The sequence below is a fragment of the Oncorhynchus gorbuscha genome, linkage group LG17 (assembly GCF_021184085.1).
Source record: "Oncorhynchus gorbuscha isolate QuinsamMale2020 ecotype Even-year linkage group LG17, OgorEven_v1.0, whole genome shotgun sequence".
In the NCBI taxonomy this organism is placed as follows: domain Eukaryota; kingdom Metazoa; phylum Chordata; class Actinopteri; order Salmoniformes; family Salmonidae; genus Oncorhynchus; species Oncorhynchus gorbuscha.
In genome coordinates, this window is record NC_060189.1 from 29068303 (window position 1) to 29093709 (window position 25407).

Genomic DNA, 25407 nt, shown 5'->3' on the forward strand with positions numbered 1-25407 from the left:
TTTGTCAGCTCGATTTGATCTATAAACCTTTTGGTTACTGGCCCAACGTCTAACCACTAGGCTACCTGTCACTAATGAAGCTGGTAGAGATAATTCCAAGAGTGTGCAAAGCTGTCATCGAGGCGAAGGGCGGCTACTTTTGAAGAATCTCAAATATAAAATATTTTTTGATTTGTTTAACACTTTTTTGGTTACCAAATTATTCCATATGTGTACCTTCATAGTTTTGATATCTTCACTATTATTCTACAATGTAGAAAATAGTTTAAAAAATAAAGAACAACCCTTGAATGTGTAGGTGTGTCTAAACTTTTGACTGGTACAGTATATATATTTATTTTTAAGACTGGAAATTCAAGAAAATAATTACTGTGACACAGAATCCTAGTCTTGGCACTGGACAGGCGAAGCCTAAATGCCTGACTACCATGCGGCAGATTGTATTGCAGTGCTTACTTTGAGTCAACAGTCTCTAATCTGAACATTGGCCTCTGGTTCCACCTGCTTGGCATACACAGACACAGACAAACACTACTGTCATCGGGGAGGAAGTCAAGATAGAGCAGTTGGAACCATACATGGAAGGAGAGAGAATGAATCTCTAAGCATCATTTTAGTCAGTGTGTGTGCATGTGCGTGTGTGAGAGAATACATCATGGAGGGTGGTGAGTCGTTGCTGTGCGTGTCTGCAAATGCATTCATGTGTGTGTATGTTTATGTGTGTAACTCTCCCATTTTTTGTAATAAAACATGCAACCCATAGCTCTGGCTGGTGTGTGGAATTACACTTCCCATCTGCGTTCAGAGGAAGAGAAAGAGGGTTCAGACCCAAAGGGAAATGGGAGAGATGGAAAAAGAAGTTGGCAAAGAAACTGGAGGTTTTGGCTGGACAGATAAAGCATGAAAATCGAAAGAGCAAATTTTATGTCGACAGAAGTCTATAGGGAGAAATCTTTGCACCGAAAGAAATACTTTTATTTGAACCCGACAAGCAACGTGATGCTTTCAAAAATTTCTGTGCAACTGACAAACTTAGAGCCTTTTTGACACCCCCATGTGGTACACTACCCACCAATTTGGCAACATGTACTGTAAGTGCAACTCATTTTGGGTAATAATACATAAGGTTTGTCATTATGTCCCTCAATAGACTCTCAGTCCTTTCAGATCACCAAGCACCAAGCACAACTAGTGTGTGTGGGGGGTCTGTTAGTGTCTACCGGCAATATAGACTAGAATGAAGCTAAATATACACTGCCAAAATGTTATAACGCAGACAGATTAACACTTGCAAATGACAACATTTTGAAGAGGGTGAAGGACAGGGAAGTGAGATGATTCCCCATATCATAATGTAAATATGACAAAATCTTTGACTCATTAAAGAATTGATTAATTTGTTTCAGTAGTTTGACTTTACAAATAGTTCTACAGTACGTTTGGACCAGTGTTTCCAGAGAATTATCTATGACTGACAAGCAAATTTGATTTAAGAGAGCCAGCTTCCCTTGTCAATGATAAATCCTAGTGCAACATTACGACCCTGAGCACTAGTGACGAAACAATGCTAATGGCTGTGGTCTCAACTCTCGTTTGACGCAATCCCTTTGTGGTGTGATAAGCAGCAGTCATATTTTTGCTTCCATGATGAAAGTCACATCATTACCATAACCTTACTGTACACATCAGAGATGTGGCTGAAGATATATCATTATCATCAATATCATTGCGGTATTAAAAATGTAAATACAGCCGTGATGATCACAATTAGAATTACACATCTGATTTTGTCTGACCAGGGGCTTGCAGAGAAGCAAAATAGCCTCCACGTTGGCAGAGATTGCACATTGTCCACAGTTACCCACCGTCGTTTGCTGGTGAGGTCTCTACCCTGTTGTCCACAAATCAGTGAGTGAGGATAAACTTGAAAATTCTTGTCTTTTATGACCATGAAACCCACTGAAGATGAGCAGTTCAATAGTGCCAAGGTCTCCTTTTATTGTGGAGATATCCCCACTGCTCCACAAGAGAAAGGTTCTGTGACGCAAAGGGGCCCCTGGTATCTCCAGGAACAGAGTGTGCTACAGTCAGAACACAAGGATTTCACCGCTCTTCTTTTTCTTGTTATTATTCCTCAACCTGTGAGGCTCAGAAAATGTCTCCCTCTGATTGTTACCTTCCATTATGAGATGTCTCTTTTTGGTTTCCAGTTCAAAACAAATGTCCTGTCACCCTCAATGGTGGGATGGGGGTTGGAGGTTAGCATTTTGTGCTGGTTGTGATCATGCAAAGGTGGGGGGCGGGTGGGGATGACTTTAGCCTGACTTTCTTGCCACATAAAAATGCTACACCTTTTCACTTTGGAACAGATTGGCTAGAAATGCTACCTTAGGCCTCTTCCAGCAAACACAAAACTGCTGGTAAATCTATTGGCTTAGCATTGTGGCTTATCAGTCTGACAGCGGAGATCTGACAGAGCATTTGCTTTGGAAGGAAGGGAGAGAGGGGCAGTGTGGGCTAAAGGAATGTGTCTCAAGAGAAAATAACACGTCTGGTCTGGGTTAAAGGTGAATGCCTCCAAGTCCCACTTCCACTGGTCCAGGGGTTATTGTGGTCGCCCTGTGCTGAGTTGTTAAGATTAGGGTGACAAGGCTAGAATTTGGAGTGCTAGTTGGCTGGGAGAGAGGTTCATGGAGTGGAGGAGCGAGGGGCAGATAGTGGAAGGCTAGTGTTGTCAAGAGCTTCAACAGCATACCTCATTCTGTAGGGGAGTTACTGCCATCTGTCTGAGCTGAAATCTGTCTGAGCTGAAAAGGAGAAAGAGGATCCAGAATTAGACGTGTTAGATCAGACAAAGGGAATCCCCATTCTACAGATCTATTTTTCAACCAGACACCTCTTACGCTCAGATCCAATAGATTTACTGCTGCACGCTTGACTAAAGTAACAATAGCTTGTTATCAACCCTGACATCAAGAGTATATCTTCCTTCATGGTTGTACATTTCTGTCAGCACCCTTTCTCAGATCAGGTCAAAAGCTATGGCAGTGGTGAGGGAAACATTGCATCTATGCTGACAAAAAAGGTAATTTTATGTTTGATGAAGAAAATTCTGTATATTTAAACAACATGATCAAACAGTGCAATTGCTTGCATCAAAATATGCTGCAAATCAGCACAAACACAAAATACCCTACACAGAGTTAAATCGGACATCTTCATGTTTTGAAGGCCTTTTTGAAAAACTGTCAGACTGTTTGATATTTTTGTGATATTTCCACACGACCCTTAGGGACAGGTACAGGGCAGAGATGATGGGAGGGGGACCACCTTGGGTCCTCAGTAGAGGGCGCCATGAGACCAACCTTTTCTGCCTCATTTGTTCTGATTGCGTATTCGCAGGCACCTCCTCTTTAGCGGTGGCTCCAGCTCGGGGCTCCCTGCCCCTGCTGCCAGGGGAGCGCTGATGCTGCATGACACGATGGCCGTCTTGTCGCTGGGCTTTGGCAGGGGCTGGATGACACAGCCAGCCTTGGGCAGCAGCAGTGCATAGGCGTGGTCGTCATCATCGTCCAGATCCATAAGATTGCCATTGGCTTCCAGTTTGCCTTCCCAAGTGCCCCCCTGCACTGCCTCCTCACTTGGGCCCCTCTTACCTGGTTCCCACTCTGGCACCAAGCAGCTGTTCTCCTTCAGCGCCTCCAGCTCCAGCTCGCAGTTGGCTGGTTCGCCGCAACCTCCTCCTCCTCTCCGGCCAGGGTCAGACAAAGATGTGGGTAGTGTGCTCCGGCTGGGGCCGTCTGTGTGTTGACTGCTGCCATTTACTATGACATCACAGGGGGCAGGTGGGCTGCAGGGCTGGGTCCGTGGTGTGCCAGGGTGATTTGTTAGCTGGGTATTGTAGGAGTTTTGGTTTGGCTGTGGGGATGGTGATGTGGCCTGGCTACAAGGCAGGAAGCCTGGCTCCAGAGAGTCACTAATGGCCTCCCTGACCTCCTGGCTCATGTCCTCTAGGCTGCTGTCCCCCTTCCCCTGCCCAGAGGCATGCAGAGGGAATGGTCCAGAAGGTGGGGGGCTGGTTGAGTCCCCATCTCGTTCCACCTTTACCTGGACACTGGGCACCACCTGCTGGATGACCTGCTGCAGCCGCGATCGCCGGCCCAGAGTCAGGTCGATCACGCCCTCGGGAAGGGAGGCCGTGGTGGAGGCACACGCCGGACTCTCAGTCTTCACGGTCAGGTCCACCACGTCAGTCCTACTCCTCTCAGAGCCAAAGCGGGCCAGATTGTAGCCAGAGAAGCCCGGGGAGTGCACCCCGGAACTGGAGGGCCCAAACTTGTGATCCCCTCTGGAGGAACCAGGGGAGAAGGGCCTGTGGTCCTCCCCTGATGCACTGGGAATGGGGTTGTTGTTGTTGCTGGGTTTGTCCTTGGAGGTCTTGGGGTTGTAGGGGAAGGGTATGGGGATAGGGATGGGCACCGGCAGGGGCACGATTACAGGGTAAGGGACCAGCAGGGTTGGCGGGGGAACCAGAGGGGCGAGGGAAGGCATACCAAAGTTCATCATGGGTGGCATAAGCATGGGCCCGTTTGGCATCATGTTGGAGTGGAAGGGAAAACTGGGTATGTGTAGGCCTGGATGGGGTGGCATCATCCCTGGGGGGTTCCCTCCCAGGTTGGGGTTGTTAGAGGGATGGTGGTGGGGTGAGAACTGTGTCCTGTGCATAGGGCTGGATGGTGGACCCAGGTTTCTCGGCAGGGGTGGTGGTGGTCCGATGCCAGGGATCATGGGGTTGGACAGGGGGCTGTTAGGGCCTGGGCCATGGGGAGGTGGGCGGAGGAAAGGTGGCCGCATCTGCTGCATCATCTGGTGCTCCATGAAGAAGGGCAGGGGCACTGGTCCCCGGGGCGTCATCACCATTGGGGGGCTACCCAAGGGGACTCCCATGGGAGAGTGCAGAGAGGGGTGTGAGGGAGGGGGTAAGGTGGGGCTCTCGTGGGCTCTGGGCGTGGGGTTTTTGGAGGAAGGGGAGCAGACAGTGCCTGTCTCAGAGGGAGAGGCAGCGGTGGAGCTGGAGGGGACTGGCACAGAGGGGTTTCCCCCAGGGGAAGGGGCTTTGCGACGTAAGTCACCCAAGGGCGTGCCCCAGGACTCGGGGGTGAGGAGCTGCGCCCCGGTGCTGCTCTCCGACTTGCCCTCCACAGGGCCGTGTCCTGGGTTACACAGGCCCCCTGGCAGCGCCGCCTGAGTCTCTTTGTAGAAGATGTCCATCTTGTACTGGTTCAAGCATTTGGCACTGCAGAACTGCAGCCTCCGTTCACCAGCACCAAAGTCCAGGTACTCCTTGGTGTGGCGGATGTGTTTGCACCAGTCACATACCTGTAACACAAAACACAAGACAAAAGACATCATCAGGTAGAATGCATTACAGATACAACACATAAGCAGTTAAAAAAGTCAGCAACATTGCCCTTTTGCCATGTGGTTATTCAAACAACTTTGGTAAACAGAATGTAATCTCTCAGCCTCACACAGTATCTGCAGATTAGGTACACTAAAACCTGGATTGTAATTAAATTAACTGGTCAAATTTGGTTTTGTTACACCAAGTAAATAAAAGTACATCTGCATGGCATGTTTGTATCCACATTACTGAAACCCATCTGTATTTTTGTGCTTCCATTGCATAATGGCACATATATAGTCTATATGTAGTGAGGGAGACGGAGAGATTTTCATACTAACTTCACACTGCTATGACCCTTCAGGTACAGGTAATGTACAACACATATGGTAACATCTTGATAAATGCTTACAACTTGAGGAAGAAGTAGCTTTCAACTGGCTTTAAACGTGAGTGCAAATCTGGATCGGCGTACTTAAAGCTTTAGAATGAAAAACACTTTGTCCAGACATGTAATTCACATTTACACCTGCCATGGGGTTTTCACCTCTTAAACTTCCTTCATAAGGAGGAACCACTCCGATAAACCTAAATCCACTGAGCCGTGTGTGACAGTGGCCACAGGCACAGCCGCAGGACATAACAGCCTCAAGTAAAAGGTTTTCCCTGTAAGGAATGATCATAAGTGGGGGTAGATGAATGTGGTGGCTGGGTGAGATGGACAGACGGAGACAAGTGAACAAGCTGCCAGTAGGGGGCATGGAAGTGAGAGTGACAGCTGGGTGGAGTTTTACATGTTCTGGTGAAAATGGCTGCTGAGAACCACCTAGGTGGGTGCTATGATGCATCGCTATTCACTACTGGTGTGCAACTTTAATATGAGTGTTTTGGATATTTTTATTGCACAAAAAAATATTCTGATTAATGAATTGACTGCATTAAAATGGACATGACTGCATTCAAGTAGAATTGAATGCATTAAAGTGGAATTGACTGTGTTTTAATGGAATGTGATTATCGAATACTACCCTGGGGGCATTACACACAGGGCAGAGGAGCAGCCTGGCACAGCTAGTCAACACTGTGGGATGCCAGGGCCTTGTGATGCCAGGATATTTTTCACTGGCTACAAAAGTTTCCAAAATGCTCACTGTGAATGTTCAATCATCATGTGGCTGTTCGTTTCCATACGGTTAGTTTCATTAGTGTACCTGAGATAATGAACATGACCCTGGTGAGTGGATGGCAATGGGTGGGCCAGGGAGATGGGTACAGCCCGGGCACACAACTCACTCTCCCAGCTCAGAAGGACGTGACAGCGACTCACTGAAGATAATTAAAGCATTAATCAGCTGTCAGACCCACGAACGACGTCCATCCATCACACACACCATAATCCCCCTTGTTGAATGCTAATAAATTGTGGGATGCTACTGGAAGACGATTAGGTTCGGCTCACAGACATACATGTACTGTATGATCCTAACCATTTGATGTTTCAGAGCTCACATATATGCCTGCCACACTTGAGTCAAAATTAGATTTGAACACGCACACAAGCACGCAAACACACACACGTCATGGCAACTTCAGATTTGGAACGGTCATGGAACCCTCATAATAATATGCTGCTCTTGTGTCATCCTCCTCTGAACCCTGGCCTGATTCATTGATTTGTGCCTAATTTTTCACTAAACTAGATTTTCCATAAAGTACTTAGATCTCAGTTGATAGGCCACCCTGATTCATTCACTCTTCTTTAATCTCTCTTTTCCATCCTTTCCCCGTCTCTCAACTGACAGATCACACATGTCAAAGAGATGGACAAATCAGTCAATGACAATCTCATCCATAATTGGATTTTAATGTTAAACAGAGGTCTCCTCCATCACTAGATTTCAGTCAAATGGCCACTGTTAGAAAGGCTGTCATAATGTAGATATGACCATCAGAGACCATATCTGTAGTGCTCTTTACTGTTATAGTGGCGCAGCATTACAGGACCAAAGACTAGTGTTCCATATACTGTCAGCCTGGTTTCATAGGCTAGACGTAACATAGTAAACAAAAATCTGGTACACGCAAATTAGTATGATATGTTACGTTTGGTATAGGTACATAAGACAGAAGGTTACGTGTTCGAATCTCATCACGGACAACTTTAGCATTTTAGCTAATTAGAAACTTTGCAACTACTTACTTTGTTTCTCTATATATCATACGAAATGGATGATGGATATCCACAAATTAATGTTACGTCTAGCCCTGAGTCCAGGTTGATACTGTAGCTCGGTACTCGTACAGGTGAGTGATCAATAGTCAGCCCTTTAGCCTTGATATCAGTAGTCTTCTTTTTAAACTGTCCATTTGGTACACAATGAGCCCCCCAAAAAATTTAAGTCTGAAAAGTGCTCTGAGAGTTGGGTTCAATGATGGTAAGCCTGGATATTTTAAATTATAAATGTGTTGACATTTTCTTGGGCTAAAAAAGAAGACAGATGGAGAGCAATTAACGACTTTCTGCACTGTGAGTGAAATTTCACTGTGCATTACCCTAATGGAGTTATTTTTTCTCTCTCTCTACTCACTTCCTCTCCTGCACAAAGATGTTTGCAGTTTAATGTAATTATGGTCATTTATTTCAACCACAGCCATCATACTGGCGGTCGCTCTGGCTCGGTTTAATTACCAAGCTACCTGGGCCTCCCAAGTGGTGCAGTTGTCTACGGCACTACATCGCAGTGCTAGCTGTGCCACTAGAGACTCTGGGTTTGAGTCCAGGCTCTGTCCCAGCTGGCTGTGACCGGGAGACCCATGGGGTGGCGCACAATTGACCCAGCGGTGTCTGGTTAGGGGAGGGTTTGGCCGGGAGGGATGTCCTCACCACAGCGACCCCTGTGGTAGGCTGGGTGCAATGCATGCTGACACGGTTGCCAGGTGTATGGTGTTTCCTTTGACACAATGGTGCAACTGGCTTCTGGGTTAAGTGGGCATTGTGTCAACAAGCAGTGTGGCTTGGTTGGGTTGTAATACTGATTTCTAGTTTGTCTAGAGAATTTAGGCGTTTTTGAAAACCTGTCCATTTCACTAACCATCTGGTTAAACACTTAACAAAGTGATCAGCAAGGGAACAGTTTCTGATACTGTGTGTGATAGTATGTGCTGGAGGAACAATATCTGATGGGGTGGAATGTATTATTCAGGAAATTATATTATGGGGACCAGTATCTGCTGGGGGTACAATATCGGGATCATGATGATCTTATGAAGCTTGCAAAACAAAGTGGGTATATTCCATCACAAATCATGTAAATGCATTCATTGAACCTGACACGATTCAAATAGAAAATGGCCAATGTTGTAGAGCTAATCTTTACATGTGAACCACATGTCCAATTCTATTACTGGATTGAAATGTATTGAAGTCACCAAAAACAATGGTCAAGATAAAATTGGCAGAAAATTCCTCATTATGGATCTATGAAGAGAGAACACAACATCTGAATCTAACACAATGCAAAATGAATATGAGAAAATAAAACAATTTGAATGAAAAAAGTATGTGATTCACTTTAAATCAATGTAATTGTTTTATATATAACTAAAGGCTAACAGTACATTCTCTAAAAACAAACCTCTTTACATTATTCAACACATCAAACAGTCATTAATATCAAAATATGTCATTACATTTCTAGCCATCAAAAACTTAAACTCTATCTTTGTTAAACGTTTTAGTCCTTACAAGCACATCGCTGTTTGTCTTGAAGACAAGCCTGGGCGTATCCTTAGAATAGCTGTGCTGGGGTAATTTCTCACCACGGCCGTCTTCGTCTCTCGCCTGAGGGGAGAAATAACGGCCTCTTTTTACGAACGGACAAAATAAACAGGTGGACAGAAAAGAAGAAGGGAAAACAACAACAAACTTATGAATGGAAAGACAGTGACAAAGGTCAAATGGTGAACATGCATTTGGGTTGTGGAATCATATGCAGGTTCTCAGCATCATAAAATAAAGCCATGTGGAAAGTGTGTGTGTGTGTGTGTAGTAACTATAGTTAATTGTTCACATTGACAGCTAAAGAGCCTAGATGTTGTATTGGCATTATGAACTGTGAAAGAGGGGAATTCTATGAGACTGCACATTACTCTAAACATTGTTATCCGGGGAGTAAATGCTGCATTAATCCTATTTATAGACTTACAAGGAGAAACAACTGTTTAACAATATCACAAGCAATGTCCCAGTAATAAAGGTTAAAGGAAAGAGGATATGGGATTTAAAATTCACCAGCACCACTGGGTTGACGGGATGCTCTCTCTTTTTACATTGGCACTAGACACTGTGCAGTCTATAAGCATTGAAATTTACACGCACGCACACACACACACGCACGCACACACACACACACACACACACACACACACACACACACACACACACACACACACACACACACACACACACACACACACACACACACACACACACACACACACACACACACACACACACACACACACACACACACACACACACACACACACACACACACACACAGATGTGTCATTATCCAGTCTCCATTTTGTGCTGTGACCCTCTGGTCTGGTGCCAATTCATTTACATATAGTGCTAATGAGGTGCTGGCACAGTGAACGAGGCATGAGGGGCACACACACACATACACAAACAGAGAGAGGGAGAGAGAGAGCGATGGAGAGAGAGATCAACCAGCACCAGACATAGTGTTGGGTGACAGTACAGTCATACAATGGGGACACCACGTCCTTTACTGGGAATCAGGCACAACTGTGTTGTATGACGAGACTGAGAGTATGAAGTAAAACTGACTACCTGGTGATAAACCCACACATTGGCTATGAAAGTGCCTACCCGCCATGGGTAAAACATTTGTCCGTCCAGAGAAGTCAAGCTGCATTTTGAAACAACTTTCCTTCCTTTCCTTTCCTGTTGCAGTGATTATGGGTGACGATGTCCCACTCTCCACTTTTTGGAAGGAAAGCTGTTTCAAAAGTTACTCTTTCTCAAACTACTCCTTGGCTATTATAAATGTTATTTACGCAAATATTACCAGAGTTTATTCCCCTGGAAAATCCAGTAACACTTTTTATCACAGAACATGTGATGTCTTATTGTTGGAAACACTATGACAACTAAATACAGTTGCAGTCTGGCTAAGGTGTCCAGTGTAAACATGGCATCACAGTTCCACACCACCGGTATCTGTGCCCATTGGTGACTAAGATGCCCAGAGGCAGTGGCACACCAGCTGTCACTGTGCAAGCCTCCATCTGGGCATCAGTGCCTGCCCAGGTGTGTGTGCTTTTCACCTGTCAAGAGGTGTGTTTCCCAAAAGGTATACCCTCACATACACACACACACACACACACACACACACACACACACACACACACACACACACACACACACACACACACACACACACACACACACACACAGACACAGACACAGACACAGACACAGACACACACACACACACACACACACACACACACACACACACACACACACACACACACACACACACACACACACACACACACACACACACACATATATATAACCACAGCAACGAGAAACAGACAATCATGGAGACGTCCCATCGCACAAATACACAAACATACACACTCACACATTCTCAAACACATCTAGCACAAATTCACAACTTTCCACCCACCTGGGACAACACACATCTTTGGGCCAACCCCCTCCTTCTGTCCTCTCATTAGATTAACCAGCTAACGGGAAATGTTCCTTGAACATTCTCTTTTTGCTCATGTTTGGTTGTGGGATAACAAGCTTGTTAAAGCTTGTCAAGTAACTTGTGTACTGCTGTTGTAAAAGTGATCTTCATGTCATATTACAACGATCTAGAAAGTCAGTGTTTATTTATCTGACTAACATTGGTTCTGTCAGTAGGTGCGCTGATTGGTCCAGCCAGGCCTCTTTGTTGTGATTTCTAATGATCATCGACCTTTACCTAAAAAAAAAAAAAAAAAACTAAGCCCCGACGCTATCTAGCAGGAATAGTTAGACTTTGAGAGGAAGAGAGAGCATGATATGACCATGTCTGTGTAGTGCAAGTTCAAGCTCCAGTTTCTTCCCTCAAACTACTCTCTAAGTTTCCCCCTTTCCCTTGTATTAATCGCTGTCAGCCATGAAATAATCACCTCCCTCACGAGGCTCTCCTGCTGCGACATGGGGACCTATAGGTTCCCTAGCCAGGACTGAATCACAACGAGGACAGGTAACACACTTCATCAAACACACACACACACACACACACATACACATCTTATTCAGTGTGTCTTCCTTGATACTGGATCCAGATGGTAAAGGAAATTGCAGAGTGTGTCAGAGCAGTGCAGGCAACCGACAGCCTGTGTATAAAAATGTGTGTCTGTTTGAGGGGATGTGACATTACTGGGGTTACGTAAAGAAGCACTTGCCTGGAGGGACCTCGGAGACAAAGACAGAGATGGAATTTTACAGGTCTCTAGAGGTGTAAGAAAAGAATCCTGAGCCATGAAAAAAAGATAGACGTATTACATCAGAAATGGGCTGTAAAATACAAGCTAGGGCCTCTTCACTTGGACTTTACCCTCTCTAGTGATTTACATGATGTGAAGGAGGCCTGAGAGTGAGAGTGTGTGTCTATGTTGAATGTCTATGTGAAATAAACCAGGCTAGTCATTAGATGAGCTCAAAACTGGATCAAAACTCTTCTACCCCCCAGCCACCCTATCAGTGGTTAGAGCGTTGGACTAGTAACCGAAAGGTTGCAAGTTCAAATCCCCGAGCTGACAAGGTACAAATCTGTCGTTCTGCCCCTGAACAGGCAGTTAACCCACTATTCCTAGGCCGTCATTGAAAATAAGAATTTGTTCTTAACTGACTTGCCTAGTTAAATAAAGGTAAAATAAAATAAAAAAACATGGCTGAATGTTGGTATTATTCCTGGTGCACGGGATGGATGGTGTTGTGCAGTGGCAATGGAAGAAACTGAATCCTCCTCACCCGCGCTCGCCATAAGAGGAGATTGGATTACGCGGACGAAGCAGCTGTAGATATTTAGCGAAACATGATGCGTCTCCACTGCCCACCCCTACGCCACCCTACTCGCTATGTCCTGGCTCCCCTTTCAGACACAAACAGACAACATACGTTTTCAGCCATGCCATTTTTTGTTGTTGGAAAAACTGGAAGGTTTGGAGTTGTGGCCAATCTTGTGGGTGCATGAAAAAAAGAAACATGTGGAGATCACTTACACAAATGGCCTGCATGAATGTGAGAGTGTGAGACATAATATAGAATCTGCACCACCTCAGCAGACAAGGACTTAATGTGCTCTAGCCATGTTTTCCTAACGTGGGAATTCTGTCCCTGGATAGCTCTTCACATTGGTCCTTACTCACTGAAATACAATATCACTTCAGTTGTTCTTTTGTTTATATATCCACATACAGCACACATAGAAGTGTCAAATAAACTTACGACTTTAGTGTGAACTTTCTCTTTAGGACTAGCAATACTTAACAAATGTGGGAGAAACCACAGCAGGTACAAGGCAACTCATGCTATGAAAATTGATAATGTGAACAGAGAAAACTGGATTCCCGTACAGTATCTTAAATTATCAGACATATGTATACTTCCATTTCAACAGCCGGTAGCATACAGAACTATGCTAAGTGATTATGTTTTGATGAAAAAAGGGAAAGGAATAAAGACATAAATAAAAACACATCATACTTACACTGTAATTCCTTACATATCCAAGCTTAGGTATAAGAAAGAAAGCAGAATGTTTAACTTCAGAAATCAGGACAAATTAAAACACTATTTACTTTATGGTCTGTCTTTGGAAATATATACTGATAATTGGAACCAATGCATGTTTGAAAGTCAACTGCATAGGGTATGACTGAAACCGTGTTTCTGCATGTTCAATGATGAAACCACAAGCCAAGGATGGATATTGGTTTTGTGTTACTCTACTACAATGGGTACTCAAAAGAAAGGCCAAACTCAGGAGCGAAATATCCAAAGTACCTAAGCTTCTGGGCTCCTCACCCAGCCATCTAGTGGAGATATTGTACAAAGTTGAAAGTTGGTCAATACAATTCCTAAGGACTGACAAGTGTCCTACAGCATCTTAATCTGAGAAATCAGGAAGAGTGGATGTAGGGAGGAAGTGATGTATGTCAGTACATGTATGTACCACATGGTCTTGTGTGCACTTGCATAATTGGTTCATTAATGAGATAGGAGTGTTAAGAAGGAGTTTACCTTGTTTCTCTTGAAGTAGGCTCGGCGGCAGGCGGCAAAGCACTTCTCACTGCAGAAGCTCTTCAGCTCAGTACCCATGTTTAGGGAATAGCGTTTGACGCCAACCTTCTGACACCATGCGCACATGATCTGGACGTTAGACACATCCTCGTCTGGGGGACCACAAACACAAACAGACACAATGTGAGGATAACTGGATAACACTCCAGCCACCCCTCCCCCCCTCCAGCCACCCAAACAATCTGACAGCCACCTGTCAAATCTCATCATGTGAATGAGCCGACCAACAAAGCATCCTGACAGTATTCCCCTTCCAGGCAAAAGAGGACAGTGCTTCCCACCCCAAGGTTTTTTTTGTTGCTGCAGTCATGAAGGCAGTTAGAGACATTCTAACTAGACAGAGATGCCATAAGAAATTGCTGTGGACAAAAATCGTTTGTCGATTTTAAAATGCTTCAGCTGAAGTCTACCTAATTAAATTGCAGAGGGCTTCATTGGAGATTCATTAGAACATGGAAACTAAACACCCTCCATGACATCAAATGGGTCTCTCATCTTAAACAAGGGTTGCTGGGTAATTTACATTGCTTTTTTAGCCCCTCAGTGTTGTACTATGTGGAGAGACTTCTTCCTGGGAGACTCACAATTATCACATTATGACTAAGTGTGTGCAAAGGTGAAAAGAAATGTGCCCATTAGTCTTTCACCTCCCTTATCACACTGTGGTGGGTACTGGGAAGGCTTTTTCCCTCTTGTTAAGCTTAATAGATCTATAGTGCAAATCTGTTTTAAAGGAAGGACATTTTCAATTAAGGGGAATAACTCCCGGGAGGCCCAAAGATAGCACCGTGGCCACAGCATGCATATTTTATGCTCCTTTATGCTCCTGCTGCATGGCCCATATTGAGAGATCTCTGTAGAGGTAGGTGTGAATGGGGGGTAGAAAGTATTCCTGGGGAAGTTCCCCCTCTACATCCCTCCATTATTGCATTGTTTTAGAAAATCTATGTCTAAAGTCCCATGACAAACCTGGCAGTAATTAAATAAAATATTTGGCAACAACAAACAAGTTGGAGTGTGGCAGGTAGCCTGGCGGTTAAGAGCGTTGGGCCAGTAACCGAAAGGTTGCTAGTTCGACTCTCCGAGATGACTAGGTGAAAAATCTGTCTATGTGCTCTTGAGCAAGGCACTTAATCCTAATTGCTCCTGTAATTCACTCTGGATAAGAGTGTCTACTAAAATGTAAAGTGTTCATTTGAAAGCATCTAATTATTTTCATACTAAAAGGTCACTTGACGTATGTTTGCATTCAGAATTTTCTGGCCTTTTTCTCGGCTCTCGTTATGCGTTTCCTTATTAATGAAGTCACATCTGCTGGGAGAGAGCCTTGTACTGTAATTATGCAGCTCCCATATTAAATACCTCTATCATCCAGTGTACCTGCACCTCAAAAGCCCCTCTATTGCTCTTGCAGGGCATATGAATAATTCAAAAGGGGTACAAGTTGGATGGGCCGGTGGGAGGGGGAGTGGGTGGGGGGGAGTGGGAGGGGGAGTGGGAGGGGGAGTGGGAGGGGGAGTGGGGGCGGTTGGTGTTGAGCTGTGAGAGAGGGACCATACCATCTGTTTTTCACCCTGTGCTGTGTGAGGCTGTGTGAGGCTGTGAGGCCGCCTCTAGGGTGATGCCATGGCACTCTCCTCTCCCCATGCAGGCTGATGAGCCTCTTGAGTATCACGGCACACTTGTGGTTCAATGAAGCCCTCTGTCCATATACATTTCCACTGAGTTGACCAGGTGATACTGACACTTAAACAGTTGGAGGAGGGGAACCTGGGGTGTCTGTCTATGTATTTACAGACCTTTGTTCCTCATTTATCAAGTGATTGTAAAACTGACAGTGGATTTGAGCACTGAAGTGGCAGTGATTCGTTAGATTCGTACTACACTGTTATGTATACTTGGGATTCGATTGTAGGATCCATTCTGATAGTCTTTAAAGTGCAAGCTTAAACACATGCAGTATGTTTGTTGTTTTTTAGGTGTGTGTGAAGTGTTTTACCTGCTGGTGGCTTGATCATGGGGGGTGGGATCAGTGGAACTATGATGGGCATGTTCCCATGCTCCCTGGTGCTGGGTGTGGAGGTGGACGGGGTGGTGGAGGACTCTGTCACTCCGTTCCTCAATGTCGGTGTAGAGTGGGAGCTATTGGCTTGGTTTGGGGAGACATCACTATTCTCCCCCGATCCTCCTGGGATTTTTGGTAAAGAGTTTTCTGAGGGAGACAGAGTGAGTGTGCTGGTCTTTCTGGACTTGCTGTATGTAAAGCAACGGAAATGGACATCATTGATCACTTCCAAACAAATATGCTTTTGACGCAAGATGGGTGTCCTTTGTGTTACCCTGGAAACCATGTTGGCATCTTTGATTAGATAAGGCCCTACTGTATGCTTGCTCAATGCCTGATGTGAATTTCTACAATTTTATCCAACATTATAATCAGGGATCACCATGTAGAGATTCCAGAGACACTTGTTTAATCACCAATAGGAAAGCAAAGTGAAGTTTTCTGCTGAAACATAACTACACCATAATGACTGGATGATGCAACTACAGCAGATTTTGAACTGGATAGCCTAACTGAATTGCCTCATCAATCATGATAAACTACTGCCAAGTTGCAGCAGTACTTTCCCCAGCCTCTGTCCCTGACCCTGCAGAGGGAATTTGCAACTCAGCATAGACAGTAAATGTCACATTTTGCATCAATTGTAATACCACTTGCAAAACCATATTTTTAGATGAAGAAGTATGCTCCTGTGCACAGAACATAGCTTTTTCAATGAATAAACAACTGCAATGACCAGATAAATGAATATCTGTCTCCATGGTTATGCTCACCTTTCAGGACAGAGATGTGTGGATGTGTCTCTCCATCTGGGTAGTTCCGTATGTCGATGTTGTCCTGGTCTCTCAGGTCCACCTTGTCATAGCCATACCAGCCAAGCAGCTCATTCATGGTGTTCTCCGCAAAACTCTGCAAGACAAGAGACACAATATTTGCCATTAGGATTAACAAGCATGAACTCTGTTTCACTATTACATCACAGGGTAATGAGGGGAGCAGTGAGGGATAAAAGGGGTTGTTTGCATATGAACAAGGTTTCCACCCCCAAAACACACAATAAAGGAAATGCTTGTTATATGAAACAAAACTACATGTTTTTTGAATGGGTTGCTCCAATTTCCTGCAATAAGGCTTAATATATTCACAGTAGCAATTATTCACTGATGGCAGGATCCTAACTAGAGAAACATGCACACGTATTGGATCAGGACAACTTGACAGCTGACTTATCCCAGACTAGTTTGATCAAGGCCTCAATTTACCAGCACACAATCTAATTGTTTGATCATAGCTTTTTACAGTTAATTTCCAGAAGCAGTCCACATGAGTAGCATGTAACAAGTCTATACTGATCACAGTACAATAATTCCACATTGTCTACGTATCATACGTTATACAGAATTCCCAACCCATTAAACCATGACTGAGCACGACCACAGAACATTTTTACTGCACTTCCACTGCAAATCTACACAGGCAGTAATATCCAGTCAACTCCACCTCACATCCTTACATGTAAGGAGCACAATAGTGTTATTCTATTAAGACAGAACCTCTGCCCCTCATACATTACTTGAACATCTCAAGACACTCTCATAGTAGAATCGTATGTAGACAGAGTTTGGTCATCTTTAGTGGTGCTACTGTATGTTAGTGTTGAATTTCTAACAGTCAATTCGCTACCTAATTAGTGAATGCTACATGCTGACCAGATCGGACACGTAGCATGCGCGAGCGTCGCAATTCAATTATTGCACCCACACTGCTCGCTCGCGCGCGCCAACGAGTGTCTGCGATGCCAAGGGCTAAAATAGAACTCCTTTCTATTTCTGATGCAGATCTCCCTGAAAGTCCTGCCTCTCCCATCTCCTCATTGGTTTATAGAAGCAGGTACCCACGTGCCATCTCCTCATTGGTTATACCCACGTCGGTAATTGAAAGACAAACTGTTTTGCCGGTCGTCGTGGTAATACTATGAAAGTTTAGATGTCGATCACCATATAAGTTCAAAGATGAAAAAGCCTGAAAGGAGGAGAGATGATTAGAAACGATTCGGTTGGCCGTTTTATGTGTGGATTAATTGTCGGAGTAGTGGACCTTGTGCATTTCAGGTAAAATAACAACTCAATGTTTATATCCCATGACAAATTAGTTTGCAACAGCAAGCTAGCTAAATAGGACAAATTAGCTAGCAAGTGCAAGCTAACTAGCTAAATTGCCATACAGGTTTAATGCTTTTCGACTTGTCCCCAAATTATGATGAGAGAGACTATATCTCTCTCATCATTACTCAATGCCTAGGTTTACCTCCAATGTACTCTCTTCCTACCCATACCTTTGTCTGGACATTATCCCTTGAATCTATGCTATCGTATCCAGAAACCTGATCCTTTTACTCTCTGTTCCGAACGTGCTAGATGGCCAGTTCTTATAGCCTTTAGCCGTACCCTTATCCTACTTCTCCCTGGTGATGTAGAAGTTAATCCAGGACCTGCAGTGCCTAGCTCCACTCCTACTCCCCAGGTGCTCTCATTTGTTGACTTCTGTAACCGTAAAAGCCTTGGTTTCATGCATGTTAACATTAGAAGTCTACACCCTAAGTTTGCTTTATTCACTGCTTTAGCACATTCTGCCAACCCGGTTGTCTTAGCCGTGTCTGAATCCTGGCTTAGAAAAACCACCAAAAACCCTGACATTTCCATCCCTAACTATAACATTTTCCTACAAGACAGAACTGCCAAAGGGGGCGGCGTTGCAATCTGCAATCTCAGAAAAGAGATATGTCTATCCAGGTCTGTCTTACTATCCAGGTCTGTACCAAAACAATTTGAGATTCTACTTCTAAAAATTCACCTTTCCAGAAAAAAGTCTCTTACCGTTTCCGCTTGCTATAGACCACCCTCTGCCTCCAGCTGTGCCCTGGACACCATATGCGAATTGATTTCCCCCATCTATCTTATGAGCTCGTGCTGCTAGGTGACCTAAACTGGGACATGCTTAACACCCCGAAAGGTTGCAAGATCGAATCCCTGAGCCGACAAGGTACAAATCTGTCGTTCTGCCCCTGAACAAGGCAGTTAACCCACTGTTCCGAGGCCGTCATTGAAAATAAGAATTTGTTCTTAACTGACTTGCCTAGTTAAAAAAAGGTTTTAAAAAACGGCCTTCCTACAATCTAAGCTTGATGCCCTCAATCTTACACAAATTATCAATGAAACTACCAGGTACAACACCAAATCGGTAAACACAGGCACCATCATAGATATCATCCTAACTAACTCGCCCTCCAAATACACCTCTGCTGTTTTCAACCAAGATCTCAGCAATCACTGCCTCATTGCCTACATCCGTAATGGGTCTGCGGTCAAACGTCCTCCCCTCATCACTGTCAAACACTCCCTAAAACACTTCAGCGAACAGGCCTTTCTAATCGACCTGGCCGGGGTATCCCGGAATGCCATTGACCTCATCCCGTCAGTAGAGGATGCCTGGTTATTCTTTAAAAGTGTCTTCATCACCATCTTAAATAAGCATGCTCCGTTCAAAAAAATAGAACCAGGAATAGATATAGCCCTTGGTTCACTCCAAACTTCTCTCCTTGACCAGCGCAAAAACATCCTGTGGCGTACTACATTAGCATTGAATATCCCCCGTGATACACAACTTTTCAGGGAAGTTAGGAACCAATATACACAGGCAGTTACGAAAGAAAAGGCTAACTTTTTCAAACAGAAATTTGCATCCTGTAGTACAAACTCAAAAAAGTCCTGGGACACTGTAAAGTCCATGGAGAATAAGAGCACTTCCTCTCAGCTTCCCACTGCACTGAGGCTAGGAAACACTGTCACTACCGATAAATCCACAATAATTGAACATTTCAATAAGAATTTTTCTACGGCTGGCCATGCTTTCCACCTGGCTACCTCTACCCCGGTCAACAGCTCTGCGCTCCCCACAGCAATTCGCCCAAACCTCCCCCACTTCTCCTTCACCCAAATCCAGATCGCTGATCTGGACCCCTACAAATCAGCCGGTCTAGACAATCTGGACCCTCTTTTTCTAAAATGATCTGATGAAATAGTTGCAACCCCTAATACTAGCCTGTTCAATCTCTCTTTCGTATCGTCTGAGATTCCCATAGATTGGAAAGCTGCCGCGGTCATTCCCCTCTTCAAAAGGGGAGACACTCTAGACCCAAACTGCTACAGACCTATATCTATTCTACCCTGCCTTTCTATGGTCTTCGAAAGCCAAGTTAACAAACAGATTACCGACCATTTCGAATCTCACCGTACCTTCTCCGCTATGCAATCTGGTTTCAGAGCAGGTCATGGGTGCATCTCAGCCACGCTCAAGGTCCTAAACAATATCATGACCGCCATCGATAAGAGGCATTACTGTGCAGCCATATTCATTGACCTGGCTAGAGCTTTCGACTCTGTCAATCACAACATTCTTATTGGCAGACTCAACAGTCTTGGTTTCTCAAATGATTGCCTCGCTTGGTTCACCAACTACTTCTCCGATAGAGTTCAGTATGTCAAATCGGAGGGCTTGTTGTCCGGACCTCTGGCAGTCTCTATGGGGGTGCCACGGGGTTAAATTCTCGGGCCGACTCTCTTCTCTGTATACATCAATGATGTCGCTCTCACTGCTGGTGATTCTTTGATCCACCTCTACGCAGACGACACCATTCTGTATACCTCTGGCCCTTCTTTGGACACTGTGTTAACTAACCTCCAGATGAGCTTCAATGTTATACAACTCTCCTTCCGTGGCCTCCAACATCTCTTAAATGCAAGTAAAACTAAATGCATGCTCTTCAACCGTTCGCTGCCCGCACCTGCCCGCCTGTCCAGTATCACTACTCTGGACGGTTCTGACTTAGAATATGTGGACAACTACAAATACCTAGGTGACTGGTTAAACTGTAAACTCTCCTCCCAGACTCACATTAAATATCTCCAATCCAAAATTAAATCTAGAATCGGCTTCCTATTTCGCAACAAAGCATCGTTCACTCATGCTGCCAATGCTCATGCTACCCTCGTAAAACTGACCATCCAACCGATCCTCGACTTCGGCGATGTCATTTACAAAATAGCCTCCAACACACTACTCAACAAATTGGATGCAGTCTATCCCAGTGCCATCCGTTTTGTTACCAAAGCCCCATATACTACCCACCACTGCAACCTGTATGCTCTAGTTGGCTGGCCCTCGCTTCATACTCGTCGCCAAACCCACTGGCTCCAGGTCATCTACAAGTCTCTGCTAGGTAAAGCCCTGCCTTATCTCAGCTCACTGGTCACCATAGCAGCACCCACCCGTAGCACGCGCTCCAGCAGGTATATCTCACTTGTCACCCCCAAAGCCAATTCTTCCTTTGGCTGCCTCTCCTTCCAGTTCTCTGCTGCCAATGACCAGAACGAACTGAAAGAATCTCTGAAGCTGGAGACTCTTACCTCCCTCACTAGCTTTAAGCACCAGCTGTCAGAGCAGCTCACAGATCACTGCACCTGTACATAGTTCATCTGTAAATAGCCCATCCAATCTACCTCATCCCCATACTGTATTTATTTATTTGTATTGCTCCTTTGCACCCCAGTATCTCTACTTGCACATTCATTTTCTGCACACCTTACCATTCCAGTGTTTAATTGCTATATTGTAATTACTTCGCCACCATGGCCTATTTAAGGCCTTACCTCTCTCATCCTACTTAATTTGCACACACTGTATATAGATTTTTCTACTGTATTTTTGACTGTATGTTTTTTTTATTCCATGTGTAACTCTGTGTTGTTGTATGTGTCGAACTGCTTTGTTTTATATTGGCCAGGTGTCAGTTGCAAATGAGAACTTGTTCTCAAGTAGCCTACCTGGTTAAATAAAGGTGAAATACATATATATATGGCTCAGAGTAGCACTATTGTCTCGCACGGACAAGGGGGCTCACCATGGAGTAGGGCGGGTTGCCATGGAGATCACCCGCCTTGCCTGCCCATGGGTGGGCCCGCTCAGCCCGAACCTGATGAGACACGAGTCATTTCATTACATTCTGGCATTGAACTGTCAATCAAATAGTACTCAATCAAGCATTTAATTGTCAATTACGGGCTGCCCTGTCAATACCACTGGATCAGGGAGGTAATTTCATTACATGAAAGCGTAATCAACATCAGTTATAACATCAGCTCGGAATCAAAAACTGCAGACGTGGAATCACAAGGCATGACATACAAGTAACATTTAGCCGAAGAAAAAAGGCAATGTTTTAGAAATACAAGCACTGATAAACTTATATCTTACACCAAGAACAGACTGAGACAAGACTGGGCTAGCTGCTTCACATGCCGATCATGTATATATTCATACCACATCTACTAAAGTGAACATCATGTCAAATCAATCATCTTTTTGTTTTCATTATGACATTTGTAATCTATGCCCTAACCGATGAATTGCTTTTCAAAAGTTGCCTAAGTATCCATTGATATTACTGCCAGTCTTTAGCAGGGATGACCGGACCCTTAAGTGAGGTTATTCATTACAATCAGTTGGTCCAACACATTCGTTCAGGGTGAGGTGAGTTACCCCAACATCAAATCGGAGTGCAGCTGCACGAGACCCGATGGTAGTGCCTGTGGTAAATTTGGGTTGACTTTGAATATCCCTATGGGGCTAGTAAGGGACCATCTGTAAATTACACAATGTACATGTTCAAATTCCAATAGCTCCAAATTTCAATGTCTTAACCACCCTCCCCAAGACTGAGTTTGGGAAACCCTGTCTTAAAATACCCAATCTAAAATAAGTCAAAATCAGCAGTCCTTAAAAAAAATGTTTGCCTTCTGCCCCTCTAGAGCAGTTGAATATTCCAGGCACTGGGTGTCACTAAGGACGCTGAGAGGCATATCCACCACTTCACTGAGACTTCTTAGTCACTACACTCACAACAACATAACATGACAAGACACAATGTCTGAGTTTCATCACCAGTCAATGTCAATACTCATGGAGATCAAAAGATATAAACGCATCAATAGTGAAAACAAAATCTAAGAAATCATGACATCAAACACAAAGGGTCAATTGAAGTTTGCCTGAGACAGGTTCAATGAAATAGTTTGTAGTCCCTACTATTGTCTCGGTTCGATTCTGCTGTGTAACTTCTTTCAACAACTTCTGAGGTTTTTACATGTTACAGAAGAACATTGACTCTTGCTTGCCCATTGACTAAGTGCTTGTTTGACTCAGATGTGACTGGATCACATTACTCAAACAAAATGAAAGGGTATAAAGCCAGCAACGGTCATCTGTCTATCTCTCTCCGTCTTCAAGAAGGTTTGCCCATGTCTTTGCTCCCTGTCCCCTCTGTCACCCTGCCACTTCCAGAAAGAGGGAGTGGTAAAGTGAGTGGAACCCAATCTGTATGGCAGGTCATGAAAACAGCACACAGGCTTGATGAGGAGGGAGGCAGTGCTATGGTGTTGTTTGGTCACTGATAGTCAACTGTTTATTACAAATGTGCAAACTCTCTGGACTGTACTAAGCCTCTTCTATGGCTATCCAATTTATCAGGCTTGTCCTACAGAGTGTCCTTCAACCCTGGTCCTACAGGACTTTGTTTCAGCCCAGGACTAACACACCTGATTCAACTAATCATCAACCTCTTAATCAGTTGAATCAACAGAGATCAAAAGTGATCAATGTAGAAACAGAAGTATGAACACACTTTAATATAAGAAATGGTCGCAAAATACAACCATTCAACCCCAATCACAGCTCTGCGAAACACTGACTTGCTGCCAATGTTCAACATTGAACAGAAAAACTTTAGCAGTTTAGAATAATTATATTATTTGAATACAAAAGCTTGTTTCCTTCATTTAGCAAGAAGTGAAAGGTAGGGGCGAGCAGGGGGAATCCGATACCTTGGGCAGAAACCAGAGTAGGTCACAGTACACCATAATAAAAGTCTCATTGAGTGGGCCCTCCTTCACTCTCCTAGCCCAGACTTTCTCCCACTGCTCCGATTTCATTTCCCCCTACCTTCCTTGATATGTGATCCTGTGCAGACTCTCAGGTTTCAGTTTTTACAGCTTAGGCAGCCTATTGCTGTATACATTCCTTTCTCCCCTGCTCTTACCCTGCACTATCCCCTATTCCACCAAGTATCTCCTTGATTACTTACTGTGGCTTATTTTACCATGGTGCACATTAAAGCAGCACAAGATGAAGGAAACACTGTCAGACTTAGATTTTCTGAGGTATGATCTCTCACAAGGGCACATTGTGTGTTTTTTCCCCCATTTTTTTTCAAGCAGACGAGAGACGAGGGAGAAAAGAAAGAACGAAAAGTTAAAATGTTTAAAGTAGCAAACAGGCCTTCAGTTTATGGTTAAGGGAGAGACTTAAACTGTAGCATGTTTGGCAGAGAATGTTTAAGATAGTCGCTTTTGAGATAAATACTGTATCTTATGGAAACATGGAACTTGGGCTACTTTTTCATCTGTATCCGCTAGTCTTATTAGTCTTTGTTTACCAGTAACAATTTTGTCACACTGTGACATACATTGCCTTCAGAAAGTATTCACACCCCCTTGACTTTTTCCACATTGTGTTGTGTTACAGTGTGAATTTAAATGTATTACATTGAGATTTTGTGACACTGGCCTATACACAATACCCCATAATGTCAAAATTGAATTATATATAGTGTACCAGTCGAAAGTGTGGATGTGGCTACTCATTTAACGTATTTTCTTTATTTTTACTATTTTCTACACCGTAGAATAATATTGAAGACATCAAAACTATGAAATAACACATATGGAATCATGTAGTAACCATATTTTAGATTCTTCAAAGTAGCCACCCTTTGCCTTGATGACAGCTTTGCAAACTCTTGGCATTCTCTTAACCAGCTTCACCTGGAATGCCTTTCCAACAGTCTTGAAGGAGTTCCCACATATGCTGAGCACTTGTTGGCTGCTTTTCCTTCACTTTTTGGTCCAACTCATCCCAAACCATCTCAATTGGGTTGAGGTCAGGGGATTGTGGAGGCCAGGTCATCTGATGCAGCACTCCATCACTCTCCTTCTTGGTCAAATAGCCCTTACACAGCCTGAAGGTGTTGGATCATTGTACTGTTGAAAAACAAATGATAGACCCACTAAGTTCAAACCAGATGAGATGGTGTATTGCTGAAGAATGCTGTGGTAGACATGCTGGTGAAGTGTGCATTGAATTCTAAATAAATCACTGACAGTGTCACCAGCAAAGCGCCCCCACACCATCACACCTCCTCCTCCATGCTTCACAGTGGGAATCACACATGCAGAGATCATCCATTCACCTACTCTGCATCTCACAGTGGTTGGAACCAAAAATCTCAAATTTGGATTAATCAGACCAAAGGACAGATTTCCACCGGTCTCATGTCCATTGCTTGTGTCTCTTGGCCCAAGCAAGTCTCTTCTTATTATTGGTGTGCTTTAGTAGTGGTTCCTTTGCAGCAATTCGACCATGTAGGCCTGATTC

At 44.1% G+C, this 25407-nt stretch overlaps 1 protein-coding gene across 7 annotated transcripts in view; it reads right to left on the bottom strand.

Annotated features, from left to right (window-relative positions):
• Positions 1-219: 219 nt before the first annotated feature.
• Positions 220-25407, bottom strand: part of sobpa (sine oculis binding protein homolog (Drosophila) a) — a 31928-nt gene continuing 6740 nt past the window's right edge. The window contains exons 2-9 of one of the 7 annotated variants that reach the window (XM_046309577.1): positions 21821-21892; positions 16635-16770; positions 15796-16008; positions 13737-13888; positions 13204-13227; positions 9150-9245; positions 3657-5379; positions 220-2807 (exon numbers count right to left, since the gene is read on the bottom strand). In XM_046309577.1, coding sequence (XP_046165533.1) covers positions 2773-2807; positions 3657-5379; positions 9150-9245; positions 13204-13227; positions 13737-13888; positions 15796-16008; positions 16635-16770; positions 21821-21892 — 2451 coding nt within the window. In that variant the 3' untranslated portion in view covers positions 220-2772. Of the gene's footprint in view, positions 2808-3365; positions 5380-9149; positions 9246-13203; positions 13228-13736; positions 13889-15795; positions 16009-16634; positions 16771-21820; positions 21893-25407 lie in introns of all 7 variants that reach the window. The other 6 variants (XM_046309572.1, XM_046309574.1, XM_046309573.1 and 3 more) reach the window with 6 other exon arrangements.